General features: G+C 51.7%; 1 protein-coding gene across 4 annotated transcripts; it reads right to left on the reverse strand.

Annotated features, from left to right (window-relative positions):
* Window positions 1-41: 41 nt before the first annotated feature.
* On the reverse strand, window positions 42-10,389 carry NAPSA (napsin A aspartic peptidase). Of its 4 annotated transcripts, none has more exons than XM_081107694.1 (9): window positions 10,249-10,389; window positions 7,351-7,492; window positions 7,141-7,264; window positions 6,860-6,978; window positions 6,371-6,570; window positions 3,991-4,113; window positions 3,338-3,479; window positions 577-675; window positions 42-350 (listed from the first exon to the last, which is right to left on the reverse strand). In XM_081107694.1, the coding sequence occupies exons 1-9, from the start codon at window positions 10,335-10,337 to the stop codon at window positions 111-113; spliced, it is 1,278 nt and encodes a 425-aa protein (XP_080963820.1). In that variant the 5' UTR covers window positions 10,338-10,389; the 3' UTR covers window positions 42-110. The 4 variants fall into 4 exon arrangements, with proteins under 4 accessions (XP_080963820.1, XP_080963822.1, XP_080963823.1 ...); XM_081107696.1 differs by having other exon boundaries at window positions 42-316; window positions 10,249-10,388; XM_081107697.1 differs by having other exon boundaries at window positions 542-675; window positions 10,249-10,388.
* Window positions 10,390-21,867: the final 11,478 nt, after the last annotated feature.

Raw genomic sequence — 21,867 nt, forward strand, 5'->3', positions numbered from 1 at the left:
TCTTGCCCAAAGTTGCGCACTTAAATAAAAGCTACTCGGGTAGGTTCAATGGAAATAGCGAATTTTTTATTGAGTAGCGGGACCTCGGCTGTCACCCAGTGCGCATGCGTCTAACCTGGGCGTCGTCGGGAGAACTGCGCCTGCGTGAACCCACTGCCGAGCGGTCCGGCGCGGCGAGGGCGAGCGCGCGCCAGCCCGACTCGGGCGCCTTTCTTCACGTCCCCGCGGTCGAAGACCGCCACGTAGCTGCGCAGGAAGACATCGCCGAGGATCCAGAGCGGCCCACTCGGCGGGGGCACGTCCAGGGCCTGGAAGCCTAGCAGGCAGACGCGGGCGCCACCGCGAGCGATCTGCAAGGTGACACGCCGGGCCACCGGGCGTCACGCCCACCGAGCCTGCTGCGGCCCTGGGAGCCAGAGCTCCGCCCCGCCCGCTACCCCGGGGCTCGGTCCAGGTTCCTCTGGCCCCTGCTCGGCCCTTGTGAGTGTGAGGTCTCACTCCCAGCTCCACCCTCTGAGGCACCCCCCCGCCCCCCACTTACCGCGTCCCCCTGACGTCGTGCTGACCGCTGCCTACCTGGATGACGTAGTCCTGGGAGGTGAGGTTAAACCAGGCACCCCCGAGGCTGAAGGACACGGGAGGGAGCGCGGGGATGACCGAGCACTCGATGATGTACTGCGGGGGAGAGGAACGAGTGGAGGTGCGGGCTTCCTGCTCCGCGCCAGGGCCTCCCGTGGCGCCCCAGGGCCGTAGGTGACTGGGCAGCCCTTACCCAGCCGGTGTGGCCCAGTGGTTGAGCGTCAGCCCATTCACCGAGAGGTCACCCGTTCTATTCCCCATCAGGGCACATGCCTGGGTTGCGCGCTCCATCCCCAGTCGGGGGTGTGCGGGAGGCAGTTGAGGTTGCCCTCTCAGGGATGTTTCTCTCTCTCCTTCAACCTTCCACTCTCTAAAGCAGCGGTTCTCAACCTTCCTACAGCCGAGACCCTTTAATACAGTTCCTCATGTTGTGGTGACCCCCAATTTCATTGTTACAAATCGAACATAATGAAAGCATAGTGATTCATCACCAAACAATATGTAATTATACATGTGTTTTCCGATGGTCTTAGGTGACCCCTGTGAAAGGGTCGTTTGACCCCCAAAGCGGTCGCGACCCACGGGTTGAGAACCGCTGCTCTAAAGTCAATAATTAAAAACACAAAGACATTAAACAAACAAAAAACACCCCTGATAGCCCGTTTTGGAGTGCCCAGGTGTATTTAATTTGTCTTACACTGGGTCTAAAATGTTTTTTGAGCCCAAACCGGTTTGGCTCAGTGGATAGAGCGTCAGCCTGCGGACTGAAAGGTCCCAGGTTCGATTCCGGTCAAGGGCATGTGCCTGGGTTGCGGGCACATCCCCAGTAGGAGATGTGCAGGAGGCGGCTGATCGATGTTTCTCTCTCATAGATGTTTCTAACTCTCTATCTCTCTCCCTTCCTCGCTGTAAAAAATCAATAAAATATATTTTAAAAAAATAAAAATAAAAAAATAATAATAAAATGTTTTTTGAAAGACTTTTTTAAAGAATATTTGTATTGATTCAGAGAGGAAAGGAGAGGGACAGGGAGAGAGAGAGAGAAACATCAATGAGGAGAGATAATCATTGATTGGCTGCCTCCTGCACACCCCCTACTGAGGATCCAGCCCTCCCCGGGAACAGGAATGGAACTGGTCTTTGCTCAACCACTGAGCCACATGGGCCAGGCTAAAATGATTTAAAAATTCATTACCACCTGTATGCCAGCACAGTACAGGTTGTATCCTGGGGAGCCTGCTGCTGTGCAACCTTACACAAGTTCCTGAACCTCTCTCTGCTCAGTTCCCAATCTGAACGTGGAGACGGTGATAACACTCACCTTGTGTGACAAAGAAGTGAGTTAGCTTGGGAAAATGCCTGACACATAGTGAGTGCTATTATTATTTACAAGCCAGGGGCTTTCAAAAAACCAGCGATCTGGCTTTCCCCGGATAGCAACACTTGGCTGGAGCTGCGTAGCTGAGAGCTACCCTTTTAGATTGATGGGGTATGTGCCCCCTCCAGTGTACCTCGATTTCCGCCACTCCCAAGGTCCGAATAATACAGTATTAGACTATTATTAACAACCCTAGACGTTTATCTTCCTGAAAAACCAATGGGAATGACCTCGTTGGGAAGACAGGAAATGATGGGAACAGGGCTGATGATAACATCAACAGGCAGGCATCAAGGCGTTGTTCCAAGCACCTTACGTGGATGTATCGATTCAGTCCTCACAGCACACCAGAGAAGTGGGCATTAGTAACCCCATTTTACAGATTGGGAAACTTAGGCCAAGGAATGTTAAGTGGCCTGTCCAAGATCACACAGCCACCCGGGGCCACGCACAGCCACAACCCCTGTCACCTCCCGGTTCCTTTAGCTCAGGGGTCCTCAAACTACGGCCCGCGGGCCACATGCAAATACAAATATTGTATTTGTTCCCGTTTTGTTTCTTTACTTCAAAATAAGATATGTGCAGTGTGCATAGGAATTTGTTCATAGTTTTTTTTTTTAACTATAGTCCGGCCCTCCAATGGTCTGAGGGACAGTGAACTGGCCCCCTGTTTAAAAAGTTTGAGGACCCCTGCTTTAGCTCATTACAGGCCTACAGACGTCCTAGGCGTTTCACTTGATCCTTAGCAACCGAGTTTTCTCCACCCTCAGAAGCGCCAAAGAGCACAGGGATGGAGTCACAGAAATTCAGACCTGGAAGGACCCGGGCACAGCAGGGCCGGAGGTGGAGGTGGGGGCAGCTCTTAGGTTGCACGGAGCCCCACTCCATGCGGGAAACACCCTTTGTGTGGCTTCCAGGAGCCTCCCCTCTCCAGGCACTCCTTCCTGCCTCTGGCTGCACCTGTCCTGTCCCCACTTTCACTCTAGGGGATTGTTTCCCCAGGATGTTCCTGGGACCCCTTCTGTCTCACCTTTCCATGGCTGTGATTACTGTCTGAGGGCTGGTGGCCCCTAAATGTGGTGCCTGAGCTTCTTCCATGCGTCCCCCCGAATGCCCCGGGACCCCTAGCCTTCTCACTCCCATCCAGTCCTGCACAGACCTGTCATCATCTCCTCCCTTCCACTGAGTCAGTGCAGACGGGTGGGCGGTGTCCTGCTTCCTCCCACTTCCCCAGCCCGTCTCACTGCCCAGTGCCTTCTGCCCTGGAATGCCTCCTGGCCACCCAGTTGTCACCTGTGGGCCCCAGCATCCTGCTCAGGTTCTGCCATTAAACCCCTATCAGCCTCCCCAGCCCGCCCCCAGCAGACACTGGGTCCTCACCTTCCCCAACAGGGGGAATCCCCCGATAGCTCTGTGCAGGGCCCGGATCTCCTCAGTGGGTCCCGTGATGAGAGATGTGCCTGTGTCCAGAATGGCAGGACAGCCCTGGGCACAAAGAGTCAGCCCTGTGCCCACCGTCACACTGTGATGTAGAAGGGGCAGTCATTAGAGCCGGTGTCCGAGGAGTCCAGGCCCCCAGGCCCTCCTCCCTCGGACCCAGGGGTCCAGGCCCCGGCCCCTCCTCCCTCGGACCCAGGAGTCCAGGCCCCCAGCCCCTCCTCCCTCAGACCCAGGGGTCCAGGCCCCCAGGCCCTCCTCCCTCAGACCCAGGAGTCCAGGCCCCCAGCCCCTCCTCCCTCAGACCCAGGAGTCCAGGCCCCCAGCCCCTCCTCCCTCGGACCCAGGGGTCCAGGCCCCCAGCCCTCCTCCCTCGGACCCAGGGGTCCAGGCCCCCAGCCCCTCCTCCCTCAGACCCAGGAGTCCAGGCCCCCAGCCCCTCCTCCCTCGGACCCAGGAGTCCAGCCACCAGCCCCTCCTCCCTCAGACCCAGGAGTCCAGCCACCAGCTCCCTTCCTGCCAGGACACTGGAGAGCAATCTCAGCACCACCACCCCCAACACCCACCCCTGCCAACCTAGCAGGCAGCTCCCTCACCGTTCCATGTGGACCTGCCAGTAGGCAGGAACCGTGACTGGGACGTAGGTGAGGGGTGGGATGTAGTGTGCTGGGTCGGAACCACCCAGAACCAGCTCTCCTCCTTCGGCCGCTTCAGGGTCCCTGCAGAGACAAGAGTGCTGCAGTGTCATCAGAGTTTGCCCTGCCAGCCCCTAACCGCCCCCCCCCACCTCCCCAGTGGCCAAGGGAGGAACTTTCTGACAGTGGGGTGGTTTCTGGGCTCTAGATGGGGCAGTGAGATGCAGGCAGGGCCTCCGTGTTGGAACTGGAAGCAAGAAGTGTAGCATTTCTTGGTATGAGGATTTTAAAAACAAGCAAACCATTGTTATTGATCTCAGAGAGGAAGGGAGAGGGATAGAGAGATAGAAACATCATCGATGAGAGAGAATCATGGATCAGCCGCCTCCGGCACGCCCCCTAGTGGGAATAGAACGCACGACCCTTTGGTCCGCAGGCCAATGCTCTATCCCAGGGGTGGGCAACCTTTTTGTGAGTGCGTGCCAAAACCAGCAAAATCTCCGACTCAGAATTCTCCTGCGTGCCAACCCTAATTTTTTGAGAACATGTTACGCATACTTGATATCTCTTAAGGTGTACGTATGTGAAGAACCTTGAAGAAATAATAAAATGCGTTCGAGCGACAAAAACACAGTATATGATGATGAAAAATACATTTATTTTTTAATGTATACATGTTATGTAAAATTATTTATTTATCTAAGATGCACCTACACTGAATTTATCTGAAAAATAAAAAAGTCGATATTAAGAAAAAAAATTGTAAACGGAAGATTATGAGAGAGGGTTTCGAGTGCCGGCAAAAGTTACTGGCGTGCTGTGTTTGGCACGCGTGCCAGGGGTTGCCCACCCCTGCTCTATCCACTGAGCCAAACCGACCAGGGCGTGTTGAGGACTTTATGGTCTTGCAGGCTGCCTGGGGTGGAAGTGGGACTTCCTGATTTGGCTGGGGGAGGTAGAACCTCTGGGGGTAAATTTTAATGAGTTTATTTGAGCTAAAACTGACACCATAGGCCAGGGAGCAAGATCTCAAATGTTCTTGGGGGGGGTGGGGCATGGATTTAGGTGGAGCATTGGGGTTTCCGGCCTGACTCTGAAGGTGTATGTGATTGTGGTAGAGTGGGGTGGCTTCCGAGTGGGTGCGGAGACTATTTGAATCCCATGTCTTGCAATTCAGAGGCCACAGCTTTCCTGAGTTGGCTGAGAGTGATGGGGGTGGGGGCCGGTCTTCCTGGAGGTGTGGGAGGGCAGGATCGACTAAGGCAGTGGTTCTCAACCTGTGGGTCGCGACCCCTTTGGCGGTCGAACGACCCTTTCACAGGGGTCGCCTAAGACCATCCTGCATATCAGATATTGACATGACGATTCATAACAGTAGCAACATGACAGTTATGAAGTAGCAACGAAAATAATTTTATGGTTGGGTCACCACATGAGGAACTGTATTTAAAGGGCCAGAAGGTTGAGAACCGCTGGCACTAAGAGGTGGGTGACTCCTGAGTAGGCTAAGGTCAGAATCACTGAATGGGTGTAGGATTTTCTGTCTGTGAGAGATGGGCCTGGGCAGGAAGGTGGCGACCCCCTGGACTGTCTGAGCATAAAGCTGAGCTTCCTAAGAGGTGAGTGGGTCTTCTTGGATTAAAACAGGCACTTCCTGCCCTGGCTGGTTTGGCTCAGTGGATAGAGCGTTGGCCTGCGGACTGAAGGGTCCCAGGTTCGATTCCGGTCGGGGGCATGTACCTGGGTTGCGGGCACTTCCCCAGTGGGGGATGTGCAGGAGGCAGCTGATCAATGTTTCTCTCTCATCAATGTTTCTAACTCTATCTCTCTCCCTTCCTCTCTGTAAAAAATCAATAAAATATATTTAAAAAAAAAAATGGGCAGTTCCTGACTTCTGGAGTGTTCTCCAATGGAGGGCGGGCTTTCTTTATGGTGAAGAAGGACTCTTAACTTGAGTATTTAACTGGGTCGGGCGTGAAATTCCCCGATCTGAGTTGGAAACACAGAGCTTTTTAACTGATGGTGAGTTTCTTGAGTATATTTTTGGGTGTTGCTTAGTGAGTGGGACTTATCTATCGGGGTCAGGTGTTTCTTATGGGGTATGTGAACTTGCTGGGCTGGGTGGATGACATCCTAGACCTGTGGTCGGCAAACCGCGGCTCGCGAGCCACATGCGGCTCTTTGGCCCCTTGAGTGTGGCTCTTCCACAAAATACCACGTGCGGGCGCACACGTCCAGTGCGATTGAAACTTCGTGGCCCGTGCGCAGAAGTCGGGATTTTGTGGAAGAGCCAGTATTTTGTGGAGGAGCCACGCTGGGCAGGTAGGCCCGCCCACATTACCTGTTGAGGTAGAAGGAGAACACAGGCTTGTCCAGCAGACCTTGGGCCACCATTGTGTCCAGCGGCGGCCGAACCCCGCCCACGGCCAGAACGGGAAACCCGAGGCCCAATATCCCATCGAAGTGGGCAAACACGAAGACCAGGCTGGGCTCCCACAGCGCCTCCCCGAAAACCACGGATGCGTTCATGATCCCCCCAATCTAGGGGGAAGAGTCCAATGGGGGGAGTTATTTCTGCGAGGACATTTCCCTTATATTCCCGAGGGGTCCCCATCGAAGGCCTGAATCCGGGGGATGTCGGGAAACAACTCCAGCAGCCTGGGGAGCTTCACTCCATCCCCCCCACCCTAAGGATCCCCACCCCTTTACCCGGGAAGCCCTGCCCATCTCCCCAGGAAGCTCCGCCTCCTCGAGCCCCTCCCTAAGCCAGACCATCTTAGACATCGGGGTTCTCCCAGCTTCAAGCCTTCCTGGGGTCAAGGTCGCTTACGGTCAGCTTGTCCTCACTCAGGATGCCGCTTAGCTGCCCGGATCCGTACTGAATGGCGAACTTGGTCCCGTTGGGCTTGAAGGTGCTGGAGGCTTTGGGGTCAAAGCGGTGGTGGAACCCTAGGTCGGGAGGGCAGGGGTCTGTCACTGGGGGAGCAGAGTCTCCCTTGCAAGGGCGTGTCAGAAGAGAAGGGTGCCCCCAAATCCCTTGGGAAGCTGAGGCCTGGCCCCCTTCTCCCTGGAACCCCACTCTTCCTCATTCTCCGCCCCCCGGAAGCTCACAGCAGGGCAGACTGAAGAAGCGGCATCTCCTGGACGGGACCCAGAGGTTGGAGGAGCCAGTGTCAAAGACAACAGAGAAGTTCTGGGGGGGCGTCCCCAGCCCGATCTTCCCGTAGTACTGGGCCTGAGGGCAAAACCAGGAAAGGAGGGGGGTGAGGGAAGAACCTGACATGAGGGCCAGAGAGCGGGGCTGTGGGGGCTGACACTCACATTCATGTAATTGGAGAGAGGCACAAAGGCGGACTTGCCCCCCGGGGGTGGGGCCCCCAGCCCGAGGGGCTCTTCTGGGCTCCCCCATCCCCTCAGGGGGTTCGGGGTCCTGCTCCCGGTGTAGACTCGGCGAAGAGGGATCCTGTGGGGAGGAGGATAGGGACAGCTAGGAAGGTACCCTTCCCATAGACCAGCGGTTCTCAACCTTCCTAACGCCGCGGCCCTTTCATACAGTTCCTCATGTTGTGGTGACCCCCAATTTCACTGTTACAAATTGAACATAATGAAAGCATCGTGATTCATCACAAAAACAATATGTAATTATATATGGGTTTTCCGATGGTCTTAGGCGGCCCCTGTGAAAGGGTTGTTCGACCCCCAAAGGGGTCGCGACCCACAGGTTGAGAACCGCTGCCATAGACCTTCTATCACAGTCTTTCCCAGATCCTCTATAATAAAAGCCTAATATGCTAAGTGGACGGTTGTCTGGTCGTCCGTTCAACCAATCAAAGCGTAATATGCTAATGATATGCTAAGGCTACTCAACTGCTTGCTATGAGGTGCACTGACCACCAGGGGCAGACAGTCCCACCGGTAGGTTAGCTTGCTGCTGGGGTCCGGCCCATTGGGACTGAGTGAGATGGGCCGGATATGCCCTGGAGCCCTCCTGCGTCCCTCCTCCGCCCCGATCATGCACTGGTGGGGTCCCTCGGCCTGGCCTGCGCCCTCTTGCAATCTGGAGCCCGTTGGGGGATGTCAGAGAGCTGATTTCAGCCCGATCCCACAGGCCAGGCCGAGGGACCCCACTGGTGCATGAATGCACCAGGCCTCTCGTAGAATATGATGCAAAGCAAACATCTCCGTGGCCCTACGGACAGGAACAGTCATTACCAGAAACGCTAACAAACACCGACCAGACCATGATGGCACATTTCCCCAAGACTTTACAAGAGCGAACCAGCCGAGACAGACCAACCCCAAAAGCTTTCCGTAAGAGACCCATTCCAATGAACATAAAATAACACTCACAAAGGTTCCCAAAGACCCTCCATAAAACTAGTCTTTTTTTTTTTTTAATATATTTTATTGGTTTTTTACAGAGAGGAAGGGAGAGAGATAGTTAGAAACATCGATGAGAGAGAAACATCGATCAGCTGCCTCTTGCACACCCCCCACTGGGGATGTGCCCGCAACCAAGGTACATGCCCTTGACCAGAATCGAACCCGGGACCTTTCAGTCCACAGGCCGACGCTCTATCCACTGAGCCAAACCAGTTAGGGCATTATCAATTATTATTATAAACACATTCCAGACATATCAACAACCTGGTGTGAAATGTAAAATGGTCAGAGCACTAGAAAGAAGCAAGATGTTTAAAGAGCCCCGCCGGTGTGGCTCAATTGGTTGAGCATCGTCCCATGCGCCAGAAAGTTGCCGGTTCGATTCCCGGTCGGGGCACATGCCCGGGTTGCAGGCTTGATCCCTGGCGCGGGAAGGGGGTTGGGGGGGTGCAGGAGGCAGCAGATTGCTGTTCTGCTCTCACATCGATGTTTCTCTCTCTTCCTCTCTCCGCTCCCGTCCTCTCTCTCTAAAATCAGTCCAAGCACTTTTAAAAGTTCTGAGCGCTTAGCTGCTGGTGGAGTAGATCTGGGAGGGGTCTGCGAAGTGGTGTTTCTAACAAGTCCCCCGGCACGGGGTGCTGTTGGCTGGACAACACTCAGAGAATCACTCTCTACGGGCAGCCGGACTTGGGGAATAAGGGCCGTGACCTATTAGGTAACACAAGCAGGTTAGCCAACCTCGGTGCAGTGCCAGCTCTTGTGCCTGCCTGCAGTCACTCCTGGAGCCCTGCCCCCCCTCACTGCTGTGCTCCCCTCCACCCCCACCACCCCCACCCCCGTCCCCGTGACTCCCTGCCGTGGTCCTTGAGAGGCCCAGGAATGTGAAGTGGGGAAAGTGCACCCCTCCTCCCCATCCGGAGTTTCCGGGGGTGGGGAGAGGAAGGGAGAGATTGAGGTGGCACTGGCCGGATGCGGGGGATCGTCGGGGTCCCCCAAAACTGGGCTTCCTGAGACCCGAACAGTTTGGAAGATGCGAATAGGAGGAAGTGTCCGTCTATAGGTCCCAGACCTGGGTCCCTGTCCCTGCAGGGAGGTGTTTCACCGCCTGGAGACCCCGGGTACCAGCTCATCAGAGCTCCCCAGACCATGAAGGGAGAAGAGGGGAGGGTCCCCAGTCAAGGGTTTTGGGGCTGAAGGATCGTGGACTAAAGGGGCTGTGTCTGCCCTAACCGGTTTGGCTCAGTGGATAGAGCGTCGGCCTGTGGACTGAAGGGTCCCAGGTTCCATTCAGGTCAAGGGCATGTACCTTGGTTGCGGGCACATCCCCAGTAGGAGGTGTGCAGGAGGCAGCTGATGGATGTTTCTCTCTCATCAATGTTTCTAACTCTCTCTCCCTCTCCCTTCCTCTCTGTAAAAAGTCAATAAAATATATTAAAAAAAATAAAATAAAAAGGCTGGAGTCTGCCCTGGTGAGAGTTGCTCAGTGGTTAGGGCGTGGCCTGTGCACTGTGGGGTCGGGGGTTCCATTCCAGGTCAAGGGCAGGTACCTGGGTTCTGCAGGTTCATCCCGGCCCCAGTCAGGGCTGCCTGCAGGAGGCAACCAGTGGATGTGTCTCTCTCACATCGATGTTTCTCTCTCTCTCTCTCTCCCTCCCTTCCCTCCCTTCCAGTCTCTCTAAAAAAATAAAATAAAAAAATCAGTGGGGTCTTAGGACATGGCAGGGTGGAGCCCCTGGAAGCAGTCAGGAGTTGGGGCGCCAGGGTGGAGAGTCCCTTGAAGGGGAAGGAGGGGAGAGTCCGTCCCAGGTTTGGGGGTGGGGTGGGGGTCCCCAGTACCGGATCAGTGCAGCGCCGGCGGGCCCCGCCGCGGTCAGCAGTGGCAGCAGCAGCAGCAGCAGCAGCGGGGGCGGTGGCGGCAGGGACATCTCTGGGGACCGGTGTGGGCCCGACCTCCCAGCTCCCTTTTCTCTCTCCCGAGACTCCGCCCTGCTCACCGCCCACCTCGGTTTTGGAGGTGAAAGTGGCCTGAGTCCCTGGGGGGCGGGGGGGGGGTGACGCAGGAGGAGGCGGCTGGCGGGGGGTGTTTTTGGACGGATGTGCAGAGTATTTTGGGGGTTTGCAGAAGCATCATCCAGTGTCACTGTCGCACCCCACTCCCAACTTCGGTGGCGGCGATGGCGGGGCGGGGGGGGGGGTCTCCTGCACCCCCAGCCCCCGTCTGTGAGCGCCTCCGGCTTTAGCGTGTCACTTCCACTTCCCTTTTCTGAGACTCATTAACCACAAGGGTTTTCTTGGGTGAGGAGTTGGTGGAAGGGCCGGGGGAAGGGAGAGGGGGCCAGACCAGACATCCTCCTTCCCCTGCCAGGTGGGCCCTCCAGAGGGTCAGGACCCCCCCCCCCGCAACTCTGTTTTATTGGAAAAATAACTGAAACACAAATAAAAGTCGCCCACAGCCCCACCACCAGCCGAAAAAGCACAGTCCTGGCTGGGTAGCTCATTGGTTAGAGCATCCTGCAACCTTGGCGTATCAGTCACGGTGACGCTCTAACCAACTGAGCTACCCAGCCAGGGCTAAAATGCACAAAACTTTTTTTTTTTTTTTAATCCTCACCCAAGCATATTTTTTCCATTGATTTTTTTAAAATATATTTTTTATTGATTTTTTTACAGGGAGGAAGAGAGAGGGATAGAGTTAGAAACATCGATGAGAGAGAAACATCGATCAGCTGCCTCCTGCACACCCCCCACCGGGGATGTGCCCGCAACCCAGGTACATGCCCTTGACCGGAATCGAACCCGGGACCCTTCAGTCCTCAGGCCGACACTCTATCCACTGAGCCAAACCAGTTAGGGCTTTCCATTGATTTTTATAGAGAGTGGAAGGAAGAAAGAGAGGAAGGGAGGGAAGGAGGGAGGGAGAGAGAGGAGGGGGAGAGAAACATCAATGTGAGAGAGACACATCGATTGGTTGCCTCCCGCATGAACCCCAACTGGGGCTGGGATTGAACCTGCAACCCAGGTACGTGCCCTTGACCGAGAATCGAACCCGGGACCCTTCAGTGCCCTGGCCAACCCTCTAACTGCTGAGCAACACCGGCCAGGGTTGAACTGCACAAATCTTTTTTTTTTTTTAATATATTTTATTTATTTTTTTACAGAGAGGAAGGGAGAGGGATAGAGAGTTAGAAACATCGATGAGAGAGAAACATCGATCAGCTGCCTCCTGCACATCTTCTACTGGGGATGTGCCCGCAACCCGGGTACATGCCCTCGACCGGAATCAAACCTGGGACCCTTCAGTCTGCAGGCCGACACTCTATCCACTGAGCCAAACCGGTTAGGGCTGCACAAATCTTAAGTACACAGCACTATGGCTTTATTTCTTTTTATTTTTAAATACATTTTTATTAATTTCAGGGAGGAAGGAAAGGGAGAGAGAGAGAACCATCAATGGTGAGAGAAAATCATTGATCGGCTGCCTCCTGCATGCTCCCCACTGGGGGTCGAGCCCACAGCCTGGGCATGTGCCCTTGACCGGAATCGAACCTGGGACCCTTGAGTCTGCAGGTCGACGCTCTATCCACTGAGCCAAACCGGCTAGGGCAATGGCTGTATGTCTTTTCCCTGACATACTGTTATGAAGATTTTGAAGCAAAGTTGAAAGAATTACACAGCGAACCCCCTTACTCACCACCTAGCTGCTGCGATTAACGTACTATGCCTGACTTCCTTCGTTATATGTCTATCCGGACGTCCCCCTATCCATCCAGCAACCTGTCTGCTCTCCTTCTATATTTCAAGAAAGTTGCCAACCTCACATACTTCACCCTTTAACTTTGGAGCATTTACGTGATCAGCTTACTGGGGTGTTATGTATATACCGGCTCAAGATGTAGCACATTTCCTGCTCCCCAGAAAGCTCTCTGTTGCTGTCTCCCGGTCAGTGTCCCCCCCAACAAGTACCCTGATGGCTATGGCCACAGATTAATTTCACCTGTTCTTGAATGTCACATAAAATGAATCACATGAATGCTTCCTTGGTGTCCAATTTTTATCACTCAATATTATGTCTTTGTGAGTCTTTTTGTTGTTATTAATTTTCATTGATTTTTAGGGTGAGTGCAAGGGAGGGAAGGAGAGAGGGAAAGAGGGAGGGGAGAGAGAGAGAGAGAGAGAGAGAGAGAAACATTGATGTGAGAGAGACACATCGATTGGTTGCCTCCCGCATGGACCCCAACTGGGGCCGGGGATCAAACCTGCAACCCAGGTACGTGCCCTTGACCGGGAATCAAACTCAAGACCCTTCAGTGTACAGGTTGATGCTCCAACCACTGAGCCACCCCGACCAGGGCCAGAAAAAGAGCTTAAAAAAATACAGAGGTGATTGCCAGAAAAACAATAGAATGTTTACATTATTACAACCCTGTAAATGCTCTTTTCATTTACAAGACTTGGAAAACCCTAAAGAAAAGCAGACTGGGGCGGGTGTACTTGTCAGCTAATGCTGTGTAACAAATCACCTCAAAACGGAGTGGTTTAAGACAGAAATAACCACGTTCTCTTCTGTGACCTCCCTGAGTTAGAAATTTGAAAGCAGCTTGGCCGCGGGGTTGCAGACAGATGTCAGCCGAGGCTGCCGTCATCTGACGGCTGGAGGATCTGCTTTTGGGATGGTGGGGACCCCAACTCTTGAACTTGGGTTTTTCTCTGTGTGTGTGTGTGTGTGTGTGTGTGTGTGTTTAGGTTGGTGTAGCAGGAAAGTCCCTTAGGTGGACCCTGGAGGAAAGGGATCTTAAGGATGGAGTTACAAAGGTGGGTGTGTCCCAGGCAAAGAGGTGGGTCTAAGATCCCCCCAAGTTTCAGAAAGCTTCCTCAGCAGCACCATGAGGAAGGGGGGCTATCCAGGGGGATCCTAAAGGAACAAAGGCTCAAGGGTTGTGCAAATAATGATGCAAGAGAGAGGAGGAAATACCGCAAGAGGGAATGTTTTGAGTAGGGACAGGGGGAGGGAGTGGGCGCCTGAGTGGAGGGTTGGCCTCTTACCGCTTGTCCAAACACGGCCATGGGAGGGGCAGCCGCGTGAGGCCCTCTGTGCATGGGCTGGGGATGTCCCTGGGGTCGCTTCTATTTTGTTCTTGCAGAAAAAGAAGAAGTGAGAATGAAGAGAGGAAGGGGCACTGGAGGCTGAGAAAGAGAAAGTGAAAAAATGATTTCTTGGCGACGGGAGAAGAGAACGGTGGGTTGCTTCTGAGTGTCCCCTTGATGTCTGCTGTCGCCCGTCTGAAGTGCTCCTCTCCTCTCGCAAGCTCAGCTGGGAGCGAACGGGCACAGAGAAGGCAGGGAGTTCCTGCTCACCAGGCAAGGACGAACCGGGGAGAAAGAGCAAGGAGGTTCGCCTTATGTGCACAAGGACTCGATCACGGTGGCTCACCGTCGAAGCTATGCGTTTGAAGAAGGAAGTGGAGCTGAAGGAAACAGAGAAAACCAAAGGGTGGGGTCAAAGGAGCAGAGGTACCAGTGGCATTACAGAACGGAAAGGCCCTACCTGATTTGGTCCCACTCCCTCCCTGCTGTCAGCTCTTCCCTCTCTGCCTCACTCACCCCAGTTCAGCCACAGTGGCTTCCTTGCTATTCCTCAGACACCCGAGACATGCTCCTGCCTCAGGACCTTTGCACAGGCTGATCTGCCTGAGAGTTTTCCCTCCAGAAAGCCTTGCTCCCTCTCCTCCTTCAAATTTTTGCTTAAATGTCACCTTCTTAGGGAAGTCAATCCTGAACACCCTATGGAACATGGCAGCCAATCTCCCCCACCATGTATCCTGATCTCCATTTTTCATAGCCTCCAGGCTTTCTAACATGCCACTGACTCTAAGATTGTGAGCCATGTGCATGTTAGAATCAGTGATAGTGTCTATGTTGGTAATTTACTTATTACCTTTAATGCCTGTTTCCCCCCCCCCTTTTTTGTGTAAGAGAGAGAGAGTGAAAGGGAGGAGGAGAAACGAGAGAGAGAGAGGGAGAGAGAGAGAGAGAAAGAGAGAGAGAGAAACATCGATTGGTTGCCTCCCACACGGCCCCAACCAGACCAGGGCTGGGGATTAAGCCTGCAACCGAGGTACATGCTCTTGACCGGAATTGAACCCGAGACCCTTCAGTCTATAGGCCAACGCTCTGCCCATTGAACCACACCGGCCAGGGCAGAATATTTTATCTTGATCCTTCAAGATCTCTGCACTAGCCCAGTCCCAGCCTGCATTTCCCCAGATGGCCACATGGTGGCGGTGTGGTCCTAGTTACACACACACACACACACACACACACACACACACACACACACGAGTTTGTTTGTTTTCTTTTTCTTTTAAGGGTCCTAGTTTATGACTTCTTCAAACGTTATGAGCCATATTCCTAACAGCTAGAATATTCCCTAATCAGTACGAGGAAAGTGTTTTCTGATAGACTATTTTTACATGAATTCCGGTAATACGGTTACATGTATTTTTCACGTACATCTCAACACACATTTTTTGAAAGTCATTTAAAAAGTAGTAATGCCCGCTCTAAAACTGGTTGACTCTGCACACAATGTTTTTACATTGGCATTGATATCTGATGAGCTTTCCTGAAACAAAGAACCAGTCTCTTAATTCAATTTAATTCTCTGCCATCCAACAAGCATTTTTTTAAAATATGTTTTTATTGATTTCAGAGAGGAAGGGAGAGGGAGAGACAGAAACATCAATGATGAGAGAGAATCACCTATCAGCCTACACACACACACACACACACACACACACACACCCCTGGGGATCGAGCCCACAACCTGGGCATATGCCCCTGACCAGAATTGAACGCAGAACCCTTCAGTCCGAAGGCTGATGCTCTATCCACTGAGCCCAACCAGCCAAGGCCCAAGTATTTTTTTTTAAATATATTTTCTTGATTTTTCACAGAGAGGAAGGGAGAGAGATAGAGAGTCAGAAACATCGATGAGAGAGAAACATCGATCAGCTGCCTTCTGCACATCTCCCATGTCAAGAGCACATGCCCATGCTGTGGGCTCGATCCCCAGTAGGGGGCGTGCAGGAGGCAGCCGATCCATGATTCTCTCGCATCATTTATGTTTCTCTCTCTCCCTCTCCCTTCCTCCCTGAAATCAATTTAAAAATATTAAAAATTTAAAAAAAAAATGTTACCTCCCCAGGTTCCTGGCAGCAATCCTGGAACACAGCTGGCTTTTTTAAGCTTCCCTGCTTTTGCCCCTACCCTTCCCACTGCCCGCTCTGTGGGAAAAGGGGCCCCCACCGCCCCTGCCCAAGGAAACCAGGAGATGTCTTCTGAACACACTCAGCAAAGGAGACCTGGGTCACCCCATTTTGTCACATAATGGTTTGTGACCAGGTCGACCTCCACCACCAGACTAGGTGACCCGTGAGGTAAGGCTCAGACCTGACTCCTTTCTGAGTCGTCAGACTTGCTCAGCACGATCCCAAAATTGGATAAGGAATTACTAGATTTTTCAATCCACCATTTTATTTAATGGCCCAGAAACCTTGTAAAAGAGGGATGATTGTGCACATTTCCTAGAAGAGAAGGGGGAGGGGACAGCCCGCCTGTGCTCTGGGTATTTGAACCCAGATCTTGAGGCTCCAGGCACCTTTGAGCCAGCCCAGAGCCTTGCTTTCAACCTTGCAGAGGCCGCTTTCGCTCCAGGTTCCCTTGACAGGAACACAGTCACATGGTCTCACCTAGCTGCAAGGGAGTCTGGGAAGTGTAGTCCACTTGTAGACATGGAGGGAAAAAAAAGTTCTTTGTTGTTGTTGTTTTGTTTTCTTGTGAATGCTCAGCCAGTGTTGGACAGGTCCGGCCCAGAGGGCCGCATGATCGGACCTCCATCCCACTTGGGTCTTACCTTGTACCCTCCTCCTCAGACCACTCACCTCTAGCCACCCTGGCTTCCTTTTTAAATATGCCAAATTGCCCTGGCGGGTTTGGCTCAGTGGATAGACCCTTGGCCTGTGGACTGAAGGGTTCCAGGTTCCATTCTGGTCAAGGGCACAGGCCTGGGTTCTGGGCTCAGTTCCCGGTGGGGGCGCATTCAGGAGGCAGCCGATCGATGATTCTGTCTCATTATTGATGTTTCTATCTCTTTCTGTCCTTCTCCCTTCCTCTCTGAAATCAATAAAAAATATTAAATAAATAAATAAATAAATATGCCAATTTACACAGGTGGGTGTGGCCCAGCGGTTAAGCACTGACCTATGAACCAGGAGGTCATGGTTCCATTCCTGCTCAGGGCACATGCGCTGGTTCCCGGGGCTCGATCCCCAGAAGGCGGCGTGCGGGAGGCAGCCGATCAATGTTTCTCTGTCATCATTGATGTTTTATCTCTCTCTCTCCCTCTCCCTTCCTCTCTAAAATCAATAAAAATATATTAAAACACACATAAAAATAAATATGCCAGAATTGTTCCTGCCTGGTCTTATTGATGACTTCATTAAGACTTGGCCACAGTTTTGGAAGAATCACATCACGCAGACAGTGCTATTTGAGGCATGTGAGTTGGCGACACGACACTCCTGGGTCAGACTGCACTGCAGCTTTCAAATTCACAGTAACTCTAGGTTTCAAAGTAAGACCTGACTACCACATCGTACCTCTCTTGTGTGCCTCTGGTGAAGTGCAAATCACTTTATTACCAGCTCTATTGACTTCTCTTTTGTATTGCAGTTGGTGAGGTAAAATGATATTTTGTTGTTGGGGACATAGATCCGCTATACTATCCCCGGGTTTCACTAGTAAAAGCAGAATTACACGTTACAAATTATTGGTGATAAAAGAAATCGAATTGGCTCTCAGAGAAGTGCAAATTAAAACCACAATGAAATATCACTTGGCACCCACTAGAATGGCTATCATAAAAAAAGATAGATAGGTAAGTGTGGGTAGGGATGTAGAGAAGTTGAAATCCTCGCATGTTACTGGTAGGACTATAACATGGTGCATGCAGTGTGGCAGCCCTCAAAAGGTTGAACATATATACAATCCCCGTAAATATGACCCGGTAATTCCATCCTAGGTATGTACCCAAGAGAAATGGAAACGTATCTACACAAACACTAGCATTTGAATGTTCATAGCAGTACTCTATGCAAGAATGGAAACAACCAAATGCCCATGCGCAGATGATGGGTAAATAAAATGTGGTCTAGGGAGTTAGTACTCAGACACAACAGAAACGAATACCTGATACAACATGGGTGAACCTTGAAAACCTTATGCTAAATGAAAGAAGCCAGCCCTAACCGGTTTGGCTCAGTGGATAGAGTGTCAGCCTGCAGACTCAAGAGTCCCAGGTTCGATTCTGGTCAAGGGCATGTACCTTGGTTGCGGGCACATCCCCAGTAAGGTGTGTGCAAAAGGCAGCTGATCGATGTTTCTCTGTCATCGATGTTTCTAACTCTCTATCCCTCTCCCTTCCTCTCTTTAAGAAATCAATAAAATATATTTAAAAAAATAAAAATCATCATTTTCCCCTTTAAAAAAAGAAAGAAAGGAAAAAGCCAGATACTGAAGGGCATATAGGCTAAGATTCCATCTATAGCAGTGGTTCTCAACCTTCCTAATGCCCCGACCCTTTAATACAGTTCCTCATGTTGTGGTGACGCCCGATTTCATTGTTACAAATTGAACATAATGAAAGCCTAGTGATTCATCACAAAAACAATATGTCATTATATGTGTGTTTTTCGATGGTCTTAGGCGACCCCTGTGAAAGGGCCGTTCGACCCCCAAAGGGGTCTCGACCCACAGGTTGAGAACCGCTGATCTATAGGAAATGGAATTTGCCAGGATAAACAAATCCATAGAGACAGAAAGTAGATTAATGTTTGCCTAGGGCTTGGGATGGGATAATTGAGGGTGATTTAGTGCAGTGGTAGCCAACCCTTCGGACCTCACGGACCACTGATTGGCGACAGCTGATTTAGTGGGTATGGGGTTCCTTTTCCAGTGGCGACAAACGTGTTATAAATAGTGGTGATGGGCCTAACCGGTTTGGCTCACTGGATAGAGCGTTGGCCTGTGGACTGAAGGGTCTCAGGTTCGATTCTGGTCAAGGGCATGTACCTTGGTTGGGGGCACATCCTCAGTGGGGGCTGTGCAGGAGGCAGCTGATCGATGTTTCTCTCTCATTGGTGTTTCTAACTCTCTATCCCTCTCCCTTCCTCTCTGTAAAAATATCAATAAAATATATTAAAAAAAATTGTGGTGATGGTTGCAATAAGTCCATGTATATACTAAAAACCATCAAATTGTACACTTAATTTAAAAAAATATGTTTGTATTGATTTTAGAGAAGAGAGGAGGGGGAGAGAGAGCTAGAAACATCAATGATGACAGAGAATCATGGGATCAGTTGCTTCCTGCACACCCCGCAATGGGAATTGAGCCCACAACCCAGGCCTGTGCCCTGACCGGGAATCGAACCGTGACCTCTTGGTTCATGGTTTGACGCTCAACCACTGAGCCATGCTGGCCAGGAAAATTGAACACTTTATTTATTTATTTTTTTAAATATATTTTATTGATTTTTTACAGCGAGGAAGGGAGAGGGACAGAGAGTCAGAAACATCGATGAGAGAGGAACATCGATCAGCCTCCTGCACACCCCCCACCGGGGATATGCCCGCAACCAAGGCACATGCCCCCGACTGGAATCGAACCCAGGACCCTTCAGTCTGCAGGCCAACGCTCTATCCCCTGAGCCAAACCAGTCAGGGCTATTTTTTATTTTTTAAATATATTTTTATTGAATTCAAAGAGGAAGAGACCCCCCCACCCACCCATGAGACTTGCCACCAGAGGAGCGATGGGCAGCGGCAGCTCGTCCTGAGCTAACCCCTGAACCCTTTCCTCTGACTCTCCAGGGAGCTGACGGCAGTCCCGCCGCGGCTCATTTCTTTTCTGTGACATTTCTAGAGAGCCAGCGCAGCCCGCCTCGTCTCCCTCCTGTTGCTTCTTCCGTCCTTAGGCCCATCCTCGTTTCACTGTCCCCAGCTTCCATAAACGTCCTCCAAGAAGCACTTAGGCCTGGCTGGCGTGGCTCAGTGGTTGAGCGTTGACCTGTGAACCAGGAGGTGGCAGTTCGATTTCCTGTCAGGGCACATGCCTGTGTTGCAGGCTCGATCCCCAGTGGGGGGTGTGCAGGCTACCGCTGCCCATCACTCCTATGGTTGCAAGTCCCAAGGGGGGGGGGTCCTTTAAAATTTAGGAGATGCACACCCGTGGTGGGGGAAAGAGGGAAAGGAAAAGGCTTGGGTGTGCTCCCTGGAGGGGAAGTGCAGGCTGGGTTCTTAGGTTTGCGGGTTTTAAAGGCTGGGAGTTAGGAGAGGGCTTAGGGAAGAGTTGCAACAGAATATTATCAGATTTTCCAGGTGCATTGTGTGTGTTTTTAAATATATGTTTATTTTTTATTGATTTCAGAGAGGAATAGAGAGGGAGAAATAGATAAAAACATCAATGATGAGAGGATTATTAATCTACTGCCTCCCGCATGCCCCCCACTGGGGATCGAGCCCACAACCCAGGCATGTGCCCCTGACGGGGATCGAACCCAGGACCCTTCGGTCCACAGGCCAACGCTCTATCCACTGAGCCAAACCGGCTAGGGCTAAATATATTTTTTATTGATTGCAGAGAGGAAGGGAGAAGAAGAGAAAGATAAAAACATCAATGATGAGAGAGATCATTGATCAGCTGCCTCCCGTACCCCCCCCCCCCCCCCGCACTGGGGATTGAGCCCACAACCCAGTCATGTTCCCCTGACCGGGATCGAACCCAGGGCCCTTCAGTCTGCAGGCCGATGCTCTATCCACTGAGCCAACCTAGCTAGGGCTCCAGGTGTATTGTTTCAGGGTCATGGTCTCTACTGATTGGTCAGTGTCAGGGGATGAGTCATCTAGCTGGTCTTGGTGTTGCTGGCCTGGTTTTGCTGCTTTTTGCTTTGCAGGGGCTTGGAGCTGGTATCTCCATGGAGGAAAGCTCAGGGCGTCAAAACCGCACGGCCAAGGACATGTCAGGGGAGGAAAGGCCACCCTGGGGGCCAGGTTCAGCACCAGTTTTGCCCTTTGTAGGCACCGAAGGCTTTTGGCCCTGGCGACCTGCTGAATCTGGCTGTAAAGTGTTCTGCCTGTTGGTTCAGTTATCTGCCTCAGTCTCCTCATTCCACTTGCCAAGGAATGTTCCTAGCTTCTTGCTATCCTGCCTCAAAGAGAATTTTCCCCGAGACCAAGAGGAACGCGGCTTGCTCCAAAACTGTTGCAATTCACCTGCATTCTATTTCAGCCCTTGGCACTGTTCTGCTGGTGAAAAGCTAAACACAACTTTAACATCCGCAAGAATGAACATAGCTCAACACCCTGGGCTCCTGATTTGAGCCTCGCCCGGTTCGTGCTTTTTACTTCACGTAATCCTAATGGCCATGCAGTGAGGTCTTGTTCCCAATTTACAGATGAAGAAACAGAGGCACAAGGAGGGTAATCAGCTTGGCTTAACATGACACAGCGAGAAGGCAGACATGGGTTCGGCCGGCCCCCCTGATGCCCACCTTAACCACTTTTTTTGTGTGTATTTTTAAAATATATATATATTTTTTTATTATTAATTTTAGAGAGGAAGGGAGAGGGAGAGAGAGATAGAAACATCGACCAGAGAGAATCACTGATTGGCTGCCTCCTGCGTGGCCCCCCACAAGGGATCCATCCAGCAATCTTGGCATGTGGCCTGACCGGACTCGAACCCTGACCTCCTGGTTCATAGGTCCATGTTCAACCACTGAGCCACACCAGCTGGGTTTAACCACTCGTTTTAATGGTAACATCCTCAGATGAAAAACGTCACAGCTTCAAGGCCATGCCAGATGGACTCAACAAGCTACGAAAATCATGGGTCAGACACTCCCATTTTTACAAAATATATACATGCTCAATATAGAGCTGATTGTCATGGGGAGGAAAAGACTTTGGAACAACTTCCATCTTTTACCTGGTCAAGTATTCTGAGTTTTCTTTAAAAGCTATTAGTTGTATCTTTTTTTACTAGGAGAAGGCTATGGTATTTTAATTCTTCCTATCACTAAGTTATTTAAAAAATGTTTTTGGCCCTGGCTGGTTTGGCTCAGTGGATAGAGCGTCGGCCTGCGGACTGCAAGGTCCCAGGTTCGATTCCAGTCAGGGGCATGTACCTTGGTTGCGGGCACATCCTCAGTGGGGAGTGTACAAGAGGCAGCTGATCGATGTGTCTCTCCCATTGATGTTTCTAACTCTCTATCCCTCTCCCTTCCTGTCTGTAAAAAAAAAAATCAATAAAAAAAAATGTTTTTGTTCTGGGTCAAGGTTTGTAATTTAACTTATTTAAAACTAATAATCAGAGCATCTCCAAATTGAGAAAACTTCT

The sequence above is a fragment of the Myotis nattereri genome (genome assembly GCF_964212035.1).
Source record: "Myotis nattereri genome assembly, chromosome: 15".
Lineage (NCBI taxonomy): Eukaryota > Metazoa > Chordata > Mammalia > Chiroptera > Vespertilionidae > Myotis > Myotis nattereri.